At 47.0% G+C, this 15291-nt stretch overlaps 1 protein-coding gene across 1 annotated transcript in view; it reads right to left on the minus strand.

The window, feature by feature from the left end:
• The window catches only part of LOC137381166 (probable G-protein coupled receptor 139), a 47531-nt gene extending 32871 nt beyond the window's left edge, over positions 1 to 14660 (minus strand). Inside the window, exon 1 of the mRNA XM_068053550.1 lies at positions 14438 to 14660. Coding sequence (XP_067909651.1) covers positions 14438 to 14660 — 223 coding nt within the window. The remainder of the gene's footprint in view (positions 1 to 14437) is intronic.
• Between the last annotated feature and the right edge of the window lie 631 nt (positions 14661 to 15291).

Here is a 15291-nt window from a genome sequence, read left to right on the forward strand (position 1 = left end):
CTGAGGCACAGTGTGGCTTTCGAGCAGAGAGATCGACAATTGACATGCTTTTTTCCCTTCGTCATCTACAGGAGAAATGTCACGAAAAACAGATGCCCCTCTACTTTTCTTTCATTGATCTCACCAAGGCCTTTGACCTCGTCAGCAGACGTGGGTCTCTTCAGACTACTAGAAAAGATCGGATGTCCACCAAAGCAACTAAGAAAACATCACCTCATTCCAGGACAATGTGAAGGACACAATTCAGCATAGAGGCGCCTCATCAGACCCCTTTCCTATCCAGAGTGGTGTGAAACAGGGCTGTGTTCTCGCACACACACTGCTGCTCTCACATGCATTCAAGTCTTCAGAAGAAGGAATTTTCCTCCACACAAAATCAGGTGGCAGGTTATTCAACCTTGCCTGTCTAAGAGCGAAGACCAAAGTATGGAAAGTCCTCATCAGGGAACTCCTCTTTGCTGACGATGCTGCATTAACATCTCACACTGAACAGTGTCTGCAGAGTCTCATCGACAGGTTTGCGGCTGCCTGCAACAAATTTGGCCTATACATCAGCCTCAAGAAAACGAACATCATGGGACAGAATGTCAGAAATGCTCCATCCATCAATATCGGCGACCACGCTCTGGAAGTGGTTCAAGAGTTCACCTAAACTAGGCTCAACTATCACCAGTAACCTGTCTCCAGATGCAGAAATCAACAAGCGCATGGGAAAGGCTTCCACTGCTATGTCCAGACTGACCAAGATAGTGTGGGGAAAATGGCGCACTGACACGGAAAACAAAAGTCCGAGTGTTTCAAGCCTGTGTCCTCAGTACCTTGTTCTATGGCAGCGAGGCCTGGGCAACATATGTCAGCCAAGAGCGACGTCTCAATTCATTCCATCTTCGCTGCCTCGGGAGAATCCTTGGCATCAGGTAGCAGGGACTGTATCTCCAACACAGAAGTCCTCGTGGCAGCGAACAGCCCGAGCTTATACACCCTACTGAGCCAGCGGCGCCTGGGATGGCTTGGTCATGTGAGCCACATGGAAGACGGCAGGATCCCCAAGGACACATTGTATAGCGAGCTTGCCACTGGTATCAGACCCACCGGCCGTCCATGTCTCCGCTTTAAAGACGACTGCAAATGCGACATGAAGTCCTGTGATATTGATCACAAGTCATGGTAGTCAGTTGCCAGCGATCGCCAGAGCTGGCGGGCAGCCATAAAGGCGAGGCTCAAGCGTGGCGAGTCGAAGAGACTCAGCAGTTGGCAGGAAAAAAGACAGGCACAAGGGGAGAGCCAACTTTGTAACAGCTCCGACAACCAATTTTGTCTGCAGCCCCTGTGGAAGAGTCTGTCACTCTAGTTTTGGCCTTTATAGCCACTCGAGGTGCTGCTCCACAAACCACTGACCACCTCCAGGCGCTTACCCATTGTCTCCCGAGACAAGGAGACCGAAGAAGAAGAAGGGTAACCCACAGACCCAGGGTATTTCTCTGGGGACATTAGTTCGAATCCCACCACAGCAGAAGGTGGAATTTGAATTTAATTCATAAATCTGGAATTAAAAGCTAGTCTAATGATGTCCATAAAACCATTGTAGATTGTTGTAAAAATCCACCTGGTTCACTAATGTCCTTTAGGGAAGGAAATCTGCTGTCCTTACCTGGACTGGCCAACATGAGACTCCAGACCCACAGAAATGTGGTTAACTCTTTGACACCCTCTGAAATGGCCTAGCAAGCAACGCAGATGTATCTCACTGCTGCGAAGTTAATAAAAAGGAATGAAACTGGACCGGCAGGACAGACCCAGCAGAGGTGGTGGCTCAGTGGTATACAGTAGGGAGGGTGCTGCCCTGGGAGTCCTCATCTTCGACTCCGGACCCCATGAAGTCTCATGGCATTATGTCAAACATGGGCAAGGTAACCTCCTACTGATTAACACCTACCGCCCTCCCTCAGCTGATGACTCAGTACTCCACCATGTTGAACACCACTTGGAGGAATCACTGAGGGTGGCAAGGGTACAAAATGTACTCTTGGTCAGGGACTTCAATGTGCATCACCAGAAGTGGCTCGGTTGCACCACTGTTGACCGAGCTGGTCGAGTCCGAAAGGACATAACTGCTAGACTGGGTCTGCGGCAGGTGGCTGGGGAACCAACCCGAGGGTAAAAACATACTTGACCTCGTCCTCACCAATCTGCCTGCTACTGATGCTTCTGTCCATTACTGTATTGGTAGCAGTGACCACCGTACAGTCCGTGTGGAGACGAAGTCCCGCCTTCACATTGAGGATACCGTCCATCGTGTTGTGTGGCACTATCACCATGCTAAATGGGATAGATTTGGAACAGATTTAGTAATGCAAAACTGGGCATCAATGAGACGCTGTAGGCCATCAGAAGCAGCACAATTGTACTTAGTCATAATCTATAACCTTAAGGCCCGGCATATACCCCACTTTACCATTACCAGCCAGCCAGAGACCAACCCGGGTTCAATGAAGAGTGCAGGAGGGCATGCCAGGGGCAGCACCAGGCATACCTTAAAATGAAGTGTCAACCTGGTGAAGCTACAACACAGGACTATCTGCGTGCCAAACTGCATAAATAGCATGCGATAGACAGAGCTACGCGATCCCCTAACCAACGGCTCAGATCTAAGCTCTGCTGTCCTGCCACATCAAGCCGTGAATGGTGGTGGACAATTAAACAACTAACTGGAGGAGGTGGCTCCACAAATATCCCCATCCTCAATGATGGAGAAGCCCAGCACATCAGTGCGAAAGTTAAGGCTGAAGCATTTGCAACAATCTTCAGCCAGAAGTGTCGAGTTGATGATCCATCTCGGCCTCCTCCTGAAGTCTCCAGCATCACAGATGCCAGACTTCAGCCAATTCGATTAATTCCACGTGATATCAAGAAACGACTGAAGGCACTGGACGGTGCAAAAGCTATGGGCCCTGACAATATTCCGGCAACAGTACTGAAGACCTGTGCTCCAGAACTTGCTGCGCCCCTAGCCAAGCTGTTCCATTTCAGCTACAACACTGGCATCTACCCTGCAGTCTGGAAAATTGCCCAGGTATGTCCTGTACACGAAAAGCAGGACAAATCCAACACGGCTAATTACCGCGCCATCAGCCTCCTCTCAATCATCAGTAAAGTGATGGAAGGTTTCATCAACAGCGCCATCAAGCAGCACTTGATTAGCAATAACCTGCTCAGCGACGCTCAGTTTGGGTTCCGCCAGGGCCACTCAACTCCTGACCTCATTACAGCCTTGGTTCAAACATGGACAAAAGGTCTGAACTCATGAGGAGAGATGAGAGTGACTGCCTTTGACATCAAGGCAGCATTTCACAGAGTATGGCATCAAGGAGCCCGAGCAAAACTGAGGTCAATGGGAATCAGGGGGAAAACCCTCCGCTGGCTGGAGCCATACCTAGCGCAAAGAAAGCTGGTTGTGTTGTTCGATGTCAATCATTTGAGCTCCAGGACGTCACTGCAGGAGTTCCTCAGGGTAGTGTCCTGGGCCCAACCATCTTCAGCTGCTTCACCAATGACCTTCCTTCAATCATAAGATCAGAAGTGGGGATGTTCGTGGACGATTACACAATGTTCAGCACCATTCATGACTTCTCAGATACTGAAGCAGTCTGTGTGGAAATGCAGCAAGACCTGAACAATATCCAGGCTTGGGCTGATAAGTGGCAAGTAACATTCGCGCCACACAAGTGCCAGGCAATTACCATCTCCAACAAGAGAGAATCTAACCATCTCCCCATGACATTTAACAGCATTACCATCACTGTATCCCCCACTATCAATATGCTGGGGGTTACCATTGACCAGGAACTGAACTGGAGTAGCCATATAAATACCATGGCTACAAGAGCAGGTTAGAGGCTAGGAATCCTGAGGCGAGTAACTAAGTTCCTGACTCCCCAAAGCTTGTCACCATCTACAAGGCGCACGTCAGGAGTGTGATAGAATACTCTCCACTTGCCTGGATGGGTGCAGCTCCAACAACACTCAAGAAGCTCGACACCATCCAGGACAAAGCAGCCCGCTTGATTGGCACCCCATCCACAAACATTCACTCCCTCCACCACCAACGCACAGTCGCAGCAATGTGCACCATCGACAAGATGCACTGCAGCAATGCAGCAAGACTCCTTTGACAGCACCTTCCAAATCAACGACCTGTACCAACTAGAAGGACAAGAGCAGCAAATACATGGGAACGCCACCATCTGCAAGTTCCCCTCCAAGTCACACATCATCCTGACTTGGAACTAGATCACTGTTCCTTCACTGTCGCTGTGTCAAAATCCTGGAACTCCCTTCCTAACAGCACTGTGAGTATACCTACCCCAAATGGACTGCAGCGGTTCATGAAGGCAGCTCACAACCACCTTCTCAAGGGTAATTGGGGATGGGCAATAAATGCTGGCCTAGCCAGCGGCCCCCACATCCCATGAATGAATAAAAAGATTTCCCTGCCTGCTCTTCCTCTGTGTCTTACTGGTCTTATTTTCCAGTTTCCCCTCAGTTATTTCACTTGCTGACCGACTTCTCTGGTTTCCACGACCCCCTTGCCCCCCACCCCACCCCACCACACAAGCTTAAACCCTCCATTTGACTCTAAAAAACCTCGCAGCCAGGATATTTATGCCCCTACAGTTTAGATGCACCCCGTCCTTCTTGACCTGGTCCCACCTTTCCCGGAAGAGATCCCAATGATCCAGATATCTGAAACACTCCTCGCTAAACCAGCTGTTTTGCCACGTGTTTAGCTGCACAGTCTTCGTCTTCCTCGCCTCACTGGCACCGTGGAAAAAGGAATAATTCCTAAATTACCACCCTAGAGGTATTTCTTTTTTAATTTACTGCCTAACTCCCTCAACTCCCCCTGCAGGATCTCGTCACTCTTCCTTCCTATTTCGTTGGTACCAATGTCTACCACAACTTCAGTACTGTGTGCAGTTCTGATCTCCTCATTACAGAAAGGATGTAGTTGCACGAGGGAGGGTACAAAGGAGATTTACGAGGATGACAGGACTGGAAAAAAAACAGCTAGGGGAAAAGATTGGATAGGCTGGGTTTCTTCCCCTTGGAACAGAGAAGGCTCTGAGGAAACATGCTTGCAATGTATAAAATTGTGACGGGCCTGGACAGAATGGAGGCGACAGGGCTATTCACCTTTGCAGTGAAGAGGGGGAATAGATTTAAAATGATTGGTAGAAACATTGGAGGGGAGCTGAGGAAAACTTTTTTTACAGAGTGGATGTTAATGAGCTGGAACTGACTGCTCATGAGGGTGGTGGAAGCCAAGGCAATCAATGATTTCAAAAGAAATCTGAATGGACATCTGAAGGAAATGAACTTGCAAGGAAACGGGGATTGAGCGGGGTAGTACGACTGACTGGATTGTTGCATGGAGAGCTGGCATGGAGGGGCCGAATGGCCTCCTTCTGTGTCGTAAATGACTCTACCACTCTCTGTGACTCTGCTGGATATGCCACCCGCTCCTGCCTGGAAAGATCCATATACAGAGAAGTTCAATGAAACTGTGACCTTAACAGCCACTGACAGCTCCGTCCTCACTCTGATCTGAGGCTCCAGGTTGTGTTACAGGAGGTAACACAGATCTGTGACCACCTCCCTATTGAATCAGAGTCACCTCACAGACTGCTCCTGCGTTCGGTGTAGGTAGCAAAAGTGCTCTTGAAAAACCCGGGGTGGGGAGGGCCGTGCCGCCTCCTCCTCCCTCTTTACAGAGCTTTCCCTCTCTGCAGCCTCTGCTCCATTTTTTGGTCATGTTACAGACCCAGAGACACTGTAACTACAGTCCCCATACCTCGTCCAGACTTGGGTCACCAAATCCTCTGTCCTCACTGAATGTCTGCAGCAGCTCACAATACAACCTCTGGACAACCATCCACAGCACCTCCACTAACTTTATAATAGCAGATGTAAGTCAAAAGCCCTCCCCTGTCAGTTGGATGCCTGGTCCACTAAAATAACACTAGAGGGCATTCCTCGTGTTACTGAATGTATGTTTAGCTGAGAGGGACTAACACAAGCGGTCAGTGGACATGCAGAGGCCAAGTTTCAAAGACGTACATCAAAGCTGTCGAAATGGCTGATTGACGTCACTACAAATCCCTCCTCACACTAACAGCACATCCATGGCACTCGGACTAGATTCCTGCCCAACATGGGGCAGTGTGCTGACCATGCTAAAAGTGGCCAGCTGTGCAGTTCACATCATTTTATGGATACAGGTTTCTGTAAAGATGGCACCAGTGAGGCCATCGAGTGAAAACCACAGCGGGGCAAATGGAGAGAGAAAGCAACTCACTTTAAAAAGGGAATTGGTAAATGACTCAAAGGCTTCAGATTTACAAGAATATGGGAAACGGACAGGGGAATGACATTAATTCGATGGGTGAGGCCACTGTGGGATTCATACAGAAGACTCAGAATATTAAAATTAAGGTGCTGCCAGACCGGGAGCCAATCTAGATCATTGATCACAGGGGTGATGGGTGATCGGGATTTGGTGTGAGTTAGAATACAGGCAGCAGAGTTCTAGAAGGGTTGTGGTTTATGAAGGTTTATAACTGGGAGCGTGACCAGGATAGAATTGGAACGGACAAGTGTGGATGTAGCAAATTCACGATAAGGGTTTATGCAGCAGGTAGGCTTAGGCAGAGATGGAGATGGGCAATATTTTGGAGGTATTATTTGTGTCAAGGAAAAACGATATGCCAGTGAGGAATTTTACTTGATCGGTTGGGCTAACTTGCATCCAACTTTTCATGGAACAAAATCCTGCTGTTAACCTTTAAAAGAAACTGGCAGCCAAGATGGCCACTGCAATTTGCATCTGAAACACCTTTTCACTCTCCAACGCGTCCAACAGGAAACACATGTCTGATGAGCCTGCACCCAAAATAATGGCTTTATCTTGAAACTGAATTACCTAAGATTGCGTTCAATTGTTGCATTCAAGGCCATCCTGACACATTGACTTTGAAAGAGAAAACCCATCTAAGTGTAAATAATGGCATCCTGAGCCGTGGGGATATGGAAACTCCTGACTTGAATCTCATTAGAAGGCTCCAGAAAATATATTGAGGCAGTCATGAGAGCGTCTGTCCATCTCTGTGGAATCTGGGAGTTTCCCCAGGACAAAGAAAGACAAGCCAGTGATTCAAACTGCACAAAAGCAGAAGGGTCGTCTCCTTCCCTGGAATTTCAGCCGGAAGCCCATGGGATCATCAAACCTTGCAGACTGTGTATTATTTTCTTATTTATTTATTCAATTGGTTTCTTCACCATCACACCAAAGGTAAAAGGTAAAACAGGGCGGCACAGTGGCGCAGTGGTTAGCACCGCAGCCTCACAGCTCCAGCGACCCAGGTTCAAATCTGGGTACTGCCTGTGTGGAGTTTGCAAGTTCTCCCTGTGTCTGCGTGGGTTTCCTCCGGGTGCTCCTGTTTCCTCCCACATGCCAAAGACTTGCAGGGTGATAGGTTAATTGGCCATTATAAATTGCCCCTAGTATAGGTAGGTGGTAGGGAAATATAGGAACAGGTGGGGATGTGGTAGGAATATGGAATTAGGGTAGGATTAGTATAAGTGGGTGGTTGATGGTCGGCACAGACTCGGTGGGCCGAAGGGCCTGTTTCAGTGCTGTATCTCTAAACTAAACTAAACTAAAAAAAACACTCACTGAGATGGTAAACACATCCATGGTTAAAAATAAAGACAAACACTGTTGTGGTGAAATAAGAGGAAGGACAAGAGGAGCGTCTGTGACCCCTCCTGACCTGGCTATAACAGTAGGTAGATTTGGAGATGGAGAGAAAATAGGGATGAACTGAGAGCAGCATTAAAGAGATACCAGAGGTTGTAACCTTCCTGGTTCAGCCTCAGACAATGGCGTGCGAGGAGCATGCAGATCGTGGATAGGGAATCGAGTTTGTGACAGAAAGTGAAGGCAATGGCTTCGGTCTTCTCATGATTTAAATGACAAGACCACTAATTCAGTGAAATATGGTTTATGAATCGAATAGTTGGATGCAGACACTTTCCAGGGACATCAATAATAGCGAGGAATGGATAGTAAATCGTTTGAATCGTCTGCAATGCATGCTTGATCAGCTATTCTAATGTTAGCCAAGTATAATCTGCAGTAACTAAGCCAAATCAATAGAAGAAACTCCTGCTGTCCATTGTTGTAACATTCTAACCTACTGTTCTCAGATTCGGATCCATTGTTATAACATTCCACTCTATTGTTCTCAGACTCTGAGCCAGTGTCGTAAGATCCCGATCTATTGTTCTCAGATTCTGACCATTGTTGTAACATTCCAATCTATTTTTCTCAGATTCTGATCTATCCTCTGCCTCTTTCTGGAGCCGCTGATCCCTGTTAGTGCCGGGGTTGTTGCTCTTGCCAACACTATGGGTAAGGCATTGAAAGGAGTCTCTTATTAATCGAAGAGGGAAAACCTCCAGTGACACAATTAGGGTCCAAAGAGACTGACATTAATTAGAGTTACTGCACAAACAGGTTCAGTTAACTCCTTTCAATCCAGCACTTTTTGTACCACAATAAGACGTTTAGTCGGTTTGAATAGGATGCATGAGGGTTGCTGAGGGAAGGAATGGTGGACACAGCAGAGGCACTAGCCAGAATATTTAAATCATCCTTGGATCTGGTAGTGGTGACAGAGGACTGAAGGGTTGTAAATGTTACACCCTGTTTTAAAAAAAAGGAGACATCACATGAACCCTGTAACTACTGACCAGTCAGTGTAATGTCAGTGGTTGGAAATTTCTAGAGGCTGCAACCCAGTACAAACATATTTTTTTCTTGGAAAAACATGGGATAATAAATGACAAGCAGCATGGATAGGTTAAAGGAAATTCATGTCTGATAATCTTGATCAAGTTCATTGATGGCATAACTGTGAGCGTTGATGAGGATAGTGTGTTTCGTGTTATGTATATGGTCTTTCAGAAGGCCTGTGATCAAATGACATTTCATAGACTTGTTATGAAAAATAGAACACATGGATTGATGTGACAGTGATAGTGTGGATATGACACGGACTCAGGGACAGAAAGCAGAGGGAAGTGGTGAACAGACATTGTTCAGACTTGGGTAGGGGAAGTATACAGTGCTGTTTCTCAGGGGTCAGTATTAGAACCAGTGCTGGTCCTGACACATAGATAGATAAAAAATGGCATAGAATTATATGTAAAACAAAACATAATTTCAACTTTTGTATATGGCAGGAAACTCATAAATGTTGTAACTAGTGTGGAAGATATAAGCAGGATTCAGGAAGACATGGACAGTCTGATGGTGAAATGAGAATATGCATGGTGAATGAAACTTAACACGTAGAATTGGAGAAGTGATTATTTGGGGAGAGGTAATAAGAGGAGTGAATAGAAATTGAACTACACCATTTAAAAGATGATACAGGAGCACAGAGACCTGGGTGTGTATGGACACAAATCTTCAATGGTGGTCGGTCAAGTTGTGAATGTTTTAAAAAGGCATACCGGATCGTTAGCTTTCTTACCAGCAGCAACAAATTTAAAAACAAACATCACAAGAACATTCTACTAAGACTAGATAAATGACTGTTTAAGCTTCAGCTGGAATTTTGTGTCTCATTCTGGACACCACACTTTATGAAGTATTTCAAGGCCTTGGAGATGGTGCCTAGGTGATATACTAGAATGGTAACAGGGATGAGGGACTTCAGTTATGTGGAGAGAAGCTGGGATTGTTCTCCTTAGAGCAGAGAAGATAAAAGGGAGATTTAATAGAGGGGCTCAAAGTGATGATGTGTTTTGCGAGAATAAATAAGGAGAATCTGGTTTCACTGGATGAAGGGTCAGTAACCAGAGAACACGGTTTAATGTTGATTACCAAACAAACAGAGGAGAGAGGAGGAGATTTTCTTTTCTTTACACAGCGAGTGTTTATGATTTGGAATTTACTTCCTGAAAGGGTTGTGGAAGCAGATTTAACAAAAACTTTCAAAAGAGATTTGGATCAATACTAACAGGGTGATTTGCTGGACTGGGAGAAAAGAACAAGGGAGAAAATAATTGGAAATCTCCTTCAAAGAACAGGAACTGGTACGATTTGTTAAATGGTCTCCTCCTGTGCTGTGTGATTTCCTGACTGTCTGATAACAGAAACCATTGAGTACGTATATCATGTGTACAATTGATATTCAGCAGTTTTTAAACTAGAGATTAATTGTGACTTGTTTTCTGATGACGACAACAGCAGAAAGGCAAACATAAGGGGCTGGTGAGGTAAATTGTGTTGACAATTTGTTTATCGGGTTATGATGTCTCGCTCTGATCACAGACCTCGCCTGGTTTTAATCCATCAATTACAAACTAATTGATTTTATTCCTATTTTATTTCCTGTCTGTTTTTTCTCAGGATATGGGTGATACTGACAAGGCCAGCATTACTTCCCCATCCCTGGTTACCATGAGAAAATGATGAGTCTTCATCTTGAACCACTGCGGTCTGTGTGGTGCAGGTATTCCAACAAACAAATTAACATTTATTATTTTGAGGAGACAGTTTCATTACTGGGCAGTTCGGAATGAGTTGGGTCAGAAAGCTAGAATGAGAATCTTTAAATCGAGGCATTACCGGACCAGGAACCTTTGTAAGTCAGTGAGCACAGGAGTGATGGGTGAACGGGACTTGCTGCAAAGGCCTGCTACCTGACCCGAACCCGAAGGGACGCGCGACATGTGGCGGGATCGGGTCGGGTCGGGCCACTCTCCTGAACCCGTCCTTCGGGCTCTGGTCGGCCGGTTCGGGCCGTGTCTGCGTCGGACGCACACAGCAAGGTAAGTGTTAAAAGTTGAAATCTTTCCAGAGCTGCAAGTCCAGGGAGTTCAAGCAGGGAAACGCTGAGCCTGTGCCATGAGCGTCTGATGACGTGATGATGCTCAAGCTGCAGCTTCCGGCAGATTGGAAGTCGCAAGGTACTCTCGGCTTACGCCGATGATGTATTCCTCATGGTCACAGATCTCGTTGACTTACAGAGGATGCGCGACTGCCAGCAGACCTTTTCTGCCGCGTCCTCCGCAAGAATCAGTTTGGAGAAATGTTCCGGTCTCCAGGTGGGTCAGTGGCGGGTGGACTCCCTGTCGGAGGAGTTGATAATTTTTGCATGGAGCACCACGCATCTGTTATATCTGGGAGTCCACCTTAGCCCCGCTGGGGAAGCCAGGCTGGCTAACTGGCAGTAGTTGGAGGCGAAAGTCACCACTCGGGTGGGGCGCTGGACAGGGCTGCTCCAAGTTCTTTCTTACATTGACTGAGTGCTGATCATAGACCAACTGGTGGCCTCGATGCTGTGGTACCGGTTGGTCAGTTTGGCCCCGCCCCCTACCTTTGCCACCAAAATCCATGGGAAACTCGCCCATTTCTTCTGGAGCAGGAGGAAAGACTGGGTCTCTGCCGCGGTCCTGAGTCTCCCGATGGAGGTGGGCGGCCATTCGCTGGTGTGCGTCCGCACCCAGGCTGTGACTCTCCGCAATCGGACCATGCAGAGATACCTGTTCGTCGAGCATCCTCCCAGATGGTGTGAACTGGCGATGTATTATTTTCGCCAGTGTCCCTGCCTTCAAGACGACACGCAGCTCCCAGCAGAGACTGTCAGCGGCGCCTCTCTGTGGGAGTTGCCTGTCTTTTACCGGGATCTATTCCGAGTCAGAAACATGGTCGCCTCCAGTCAGGGCGCTCACCCTCCAGCGGAGGACAGTGCCTCGGCTTGTCCCAGCTGCCAAATCCGGGGTCGGACTGGCAGGCAGAAGAGTAGCCGAAGCCCCCAGGACGCCCCTGACTGTGGGTGGCGAGGGGGTTCGGGACAGTGCGTGATCCTGGCCGAGCTGACCCGTGCTCGGCCGGTACTGCTCATGAGACTCAGGCCCTGAAACCCTCTTCGGGAGCCATCCTGCAGAACCCGAGTTGCCTCTCGGAAATGTCCTCCATGCTATTGCAATTGGCTCGGAAAGGTTTCCTCTACCGGCTGCTCCTGCACACTCTCCAACTCCTTGCCCTCGCCAGGTGGTTGGAGATGCCATGGCAGTCCGTGTTGCCATCTGATTGCAAGAGAAAACGACGGTGGATATCTCTCTAAGTGGGATTCCTCCTGCTTTACATTGGGTAGCTGGGATGGTGGGTGCTGTGCAGGGTATTCCTGTGCAAGAGACCTTTGAGCAGATACACAGTCTCTCAGGCTGCCTGTAATTACTGCGGCCTGGACGACTCCATGTTCCATGTATATATGGATTGTGCAAGATTGTCGCCCCTGTTTGCATATTTAAAGGGGCTGCTCCATCAAGTTCTGGCTGCACTTCAGCCCCGCGCTGCTGATATTTGGGCACCCAGTACAGAGGGGCATGCGCCGGGAGGCTAATGCCCTCGTAGGTCTGCTCCTGGTCCTGGCCATGGTCGAAATTCACTGGTCCATGCTGCGGGCTGTCAGGTGGTCTATCCTCCCTGTTTGCCTGCCCCTCTTCCGTGGTTATCTTCGCACCCGGGTGTCCCTGGAGAAGGAGCATGCTGTGTCCGCTGGAACGCTTGAGGCCTTTCCTGACTGGTGCACACTGCAGGGACTAGAGTCCGTCATTAATGCCGACAGTGCTCTTTTAAATTGTATTTTTGTTTTATTTATCTATTTTTAAGAATGCTATTTCAAAAAAATTGTATGAAAAGGGGGCCGAGGAAATAACTGACCCGAAACGTTAACTCTGCTTCTCTCTCCACAGATGCTGCCAGACCGACTGAGTATTTCCAGCATTACTTGTTTTTATTTCAGATTTCCAGCATCTGCAGTATTTTGCTTTCACAATAAAAACGTGGTTAGGTAAAAGAAAAACTGTGTAGATACAGAATAAAGGGCCCCCTACATTGCTCAATTAAACACTCCCAGGACAGGCACAGCACTAAGTGGGGGGGGGCGGGGGAATCTGATGCAGAGTAAGGTTTGGTTGGGTGGCGCCGGGATTTATAAATATGAGTTGTGTTTAGAGGAAGCAGACCTTGTCTCTGAGATGGCAATTTATGGTTCTCCGTGGAGTCCTGAAGATGTTGGGACTGGCTGACTGTTTCAGACTGAAGGTATCGTGGCTGCTGCCAACATGATAAATTGAGCATGCTCACACACCAACTGTACATTAATGGAGTGAGAGTTTTTTCACTTCCTTTACCTCTCCCCGTTGACATGGTGGTCCCGCAGAGCCACCTACACCATCAGGGATCCCGCTATCCTGACAAAGCCACGGGATCTCTCATCCTGCTTCTCCCTGCTGTGGGAGAAAATTATGTATTCACCTCACTCTAACATAAAGGGAGGTGGGTGGTGGTTCCTCATGCTGCTGAATATATGTTCAGCTGAGAGTTACTAACACAGCTGGTCAGTGCACATGCACAGACCAAGTTTCTAAAATGTGTGTCAACGCTGCCAGATGCTCTGCCCAACATGCAGCTCCATGTGGGCACGCTGTAAGTGGCCGGCAGCATTCCCCACATCATTGTATAATTTCTGGCTTTGTAGCACTGACACCAGTGGCTCACCGGAGCTAACAATTAAGGCCAGCGAGAGAGACAGTAGGACAGACATTTACTATAAAACGGGAATTGGATAAATACTTAAAGGATAACATGTCGGAATGTGGGAAATTCCTAGAGAAATTGGAGATGTGATCATCTAAAAAGCCAGGTGCTCACAGACCAGGAGCCAATGCAGATCAGAGAGTACATGGGAAATGGGGTGAATGGGATTTAATGTGAGTTAGGCATCAAAGCTTTGGATGGGCTTTTGCCTGTGAAAATTTATAACTGAGAGGCTGACCAGGGTAACATTAGGATAGTCCAGTCTGGATTTTACAAAGACAGGATAAGTGCTTCTGCAGCTGATGGACTGATGAAGAGGACAATATTATAGAGCTGGTAGTATTCAGGATTGGTACTGGAGAGGATATGAGGTCCAAACTCACTCAGGGTGAAAGGGATCACCAAGATTGTGAACAGTCTCATTCAGCCTCATGTACCAGGCAGAGAGGGAGATGGAGTCAGTAGATGGGAACATACTTTGCGATGGGGACTAAATATTAAAATGATAAGAACAGTAATGCAGTGAAAAAGTTGTGTACGATCTCATAGCTCTACACAGGGATTTACCAGGAACACCAACAGCAGCAATGTTAATAGAGTAAATTACTGATACAGTAATACAGTTAGCAATAGTTTTTAGCCAGTATTTGAGACTCAACAGGAGTAGCAACAGCAGCAAGGAGGGGAGAATAAATAACAGGAGCTGTAATGCAGTTAAACATGGTTTATAGAATTATTAGCTGGATAGAGAGAGAGACTTGCCAGGAACACCAACAATAGCAAGGATGGGATAGTAAATGTATTGAACAATCCAAAGTGCATAAGTGATCCGAGATGCTAATGATAGCCGATCATATTGTGCAGCAAGATAGTCAAACTCCCAGATTAAACTCTTATCCATTATTGTAACATTCCAATTTATTGTTCTCAGATTCTGATCCATTGTTGTAACATTCCAATCTATTTTTCTCAGATTCAGATCCATTGTTGTAACATTAAAATCTATTCAAAGATTCTGACCGATCCTCTCCCTCTCGCTGGAGCTGCTGATCCCTGTTAGTGCCGGGGATGATGCTCCCACTGACACTGTAGGATAATGCATTGAAAGTAGTCCTGTATTAATAGCAGAAGGAAATCCTTGAGTGACATAATTCGGGACCATGGAGACTGACATTAATTACAGTCACTGAATAAACAGGTTCAGTTAACACCTTTCAATCCAACACTTTTTGTACCACAATATGGTAGAACATTTACCCTGTCTGGATGGGATGTATGAGGGTTGCTGAGGTAAGGAATGATGGAAATTGCAAAGGTACTGGCCAGAATCTTCCAATACTGTTTGACTATGGGAGTGATGACAGGGGACTGGAGGGTTGTAAATGTTGCATCTTGTTTAAAAAAGGAGAGATGGAGTAAACCCTGTATTTACTGGCCAGTCAGTCGAACGCCCCTGCTGGGGAAATTTCAACCATCAACAGAGGCAAAGATATCTGCTGTCTGGAAAAACAAGGATTTATAAATGTCAACTACCATGAACATTTTCAAGGCAAATTGTATCTAACAAACTTGAAGGAGTTATTTGATATAGTAATGGAGGGGATTGATGAGGGTGG

Source organism: Heterodontus francisci, chromosome 21 (genome assembly GCF_036365525.1).
Source record: "Heterodontus francisci isolate sHetFra1 chromosome 21, sHetFra1.hap1, whole genome shotgun sequence".
Taxonomy (NCBI): domain Eukaryota; kingdom Metazoa; phylum Chordata; class Chondrichthyes; order Heterodontiformes; family Heterodontidae; genus Heterodontus; species Heterodontus francisci.